The sequence below is a fragment of the Auxenochlorella protothecoides genome, assembly GCF_000733215.1.
Source record: "Auxenochlorella protothecoides strain 0710 contig41, whole genome shotgun sequence".
Lineage (NCBI taxonomy): Eukaryota > Viridiplantae > Chlorophyta > Trebouxiophyceae > Chlorellales > Chlorellaceae > Auxenochlorella > Auxenochlorella protothecoides.
Genome location: NW_011934126.1, coordinates 95 through 1,831, shown reverse-complemented (window position 1 = coordinate 1,831; position 1,737 = coordinate 95). Strand labels below are relative to the sequence as shown.

The 1,737-nt window shown below is 62.1% G+C and overlaps 1 protein-coding gene across 1 annotated transcript; it reads right to left on the bottom strand.

The window, feature by feature from the left end:
* Positions 1-228: 228 nt before the first annotated feature.
* On the bottom strand, positions 229-1,377 carry F751_0009 (Methionine synthase; the record flags this gene model as incomplete). The annotated part of the gene is made up of 3 exons (XM_011397372.1): positions 229-636; positions 790-1,101; positions 1,231-1,377. Coding segments are annotated over 3 exons (867 nt in total), but the record flags the coding sequence as incomplete, so codon positions are not given.
* Between the last annotated feature and the right edge of the window lie 360 nt (positions 1,378-1,737).

The following is a 1,737-nucleotide window of genomic DNA, read 5'->3' as shown; positions in this document are numbered from 1 at the left end:
TCGGCGCCGGCATCCAGGAAGGCATTGTGGATGGCGGCGATGATGTCGGGCCTCGACACGACCAACAGGTCATTGTTGCCCTTCAGCTCCGCTGTGTGGGTCTTGTACCTGGGTTGCCGATGGCAAGGGAGGGCATGAGCATTCGTGGCTTTTCCCGTTTCCCCGCCTCTCCAAGCGAACCCAGCCGAGCATGCTCTGCACGTTGTGTGCAACCCTCGCCCCTTCCTCTCACCGGTCGCCCTTGAAGTCATCCTCTGTCAGCTTCCACTTCTGGATCTGGGTGCCCATGGCGCCATCGATGAAGCAGATGCGCGACTCCAGCAGCTCCTCCAGCTGCTCAAAGGCCTCGGTCCTCCTCATCCTGTCCACGTAGGGTGTGTACTCGGGCACGAGGGGCAGGTGGGCCTCGGGCGCCAGGGTGTCCACGCCCGGCGCGATGGGGTTGACCCTGGGCGGCAGGCTTGCCAGCGCGCTCTCCTCCTTCAGCCGCCGTACGGCGGTGGGGGGGGACTTGGGGTCCAGCAGCGCGGCAAAGTCCAGCAGGCGCTCGGTGGAGTCCTCGCGCCGGTTGAGCAGCACGTCCTCCACGTAGCCGAGCAGCTCCTTGTCGATCAGCTCGTACTTGTCGGCAATCACCTTGAGTAGGGGGGGGAGGGGAGGAAGGTCATAGCTTGCTGAGGAAATGGGGCCCAGAAAACGCATGCAAGGCGTGTGCCCTGGACAGGCCATGCTCACACTGGCTGCACAGCCATATCCACCGGCCTTCCTCCCTCACAAGCCCCACCCCACCTGGGCGGCATTCACGATGCCCATGTCCATCCCCGCCGCGCAGGCGTGGTGCAGGAAGGCAGAGTGGAAGGCGCGGCGCACGGGCTCGTTGCCGCGGAAGGAGAAGGCGATGTTGGACACGCCGCCGCTGACCTTGGCGCCGGGGCAGACCTTCTTGATCTCGCGCGTGGCATTGATGAAGTCCACGGCGTAGTTGTTGTGCTCCGCTAGACCCGTGCCAACCGTGAGGATGTTGGGGTCAAACACCACATCTTGGGGATCGAAGCCCACCTCATTCACCAAGATCCTGTAGGCACGCAGGCAGATGCGGACCTGCATGGTGGGATGCAAGGGGGCAGGTGGAAAGGGAGGTGCCGGGAGGGAGCCACAGCTGCTGAGCTGTGCATGCTCCACGAGGTGCACACCAGAATTGATCCTCCGCCTGCTCCAAAGCCTCCCCACCTTGTCCTCGAAGGTGGCAGCCTGGCCCTCCTCATCAAAGGCCATGACCACGACTGCAGCACCATGTCGCTTCACGATCGCGGCATGCTCCCGGAACTTGGCCTCCCCCTCCTTCATGGAGATGGAGTTGACGATGACCTTGCCCTGCGAGATGAGCAGATGGTGGGTGGAGATTGGTGCGGAGGGCAAGGGACCAGCGGGGTGCTTGGCATATGGTAAACATAGCACCCAGTCAAATGCTGATCCTTGTGTACAATTGCTCCGCCCACCTGGCAGCACTTGAGGCCCGCTTCCACGATGTGGAACTTGGATGAGTCGATCATGAAGGGCACGCGGCTGACTTCCGGGTCAGAGACCAGGAGGTTGACGAAGCGGGTCATGGCACCCACGCCCTCGATCAGGCCATCGTCCATGTTGATGTCCAGAATGTCAGCACCTTGGTTGACCTGCAGACATGGCGATACATCAGCATCGCCTTGGTTGACTAGATGTGTATGCAGTCGACCT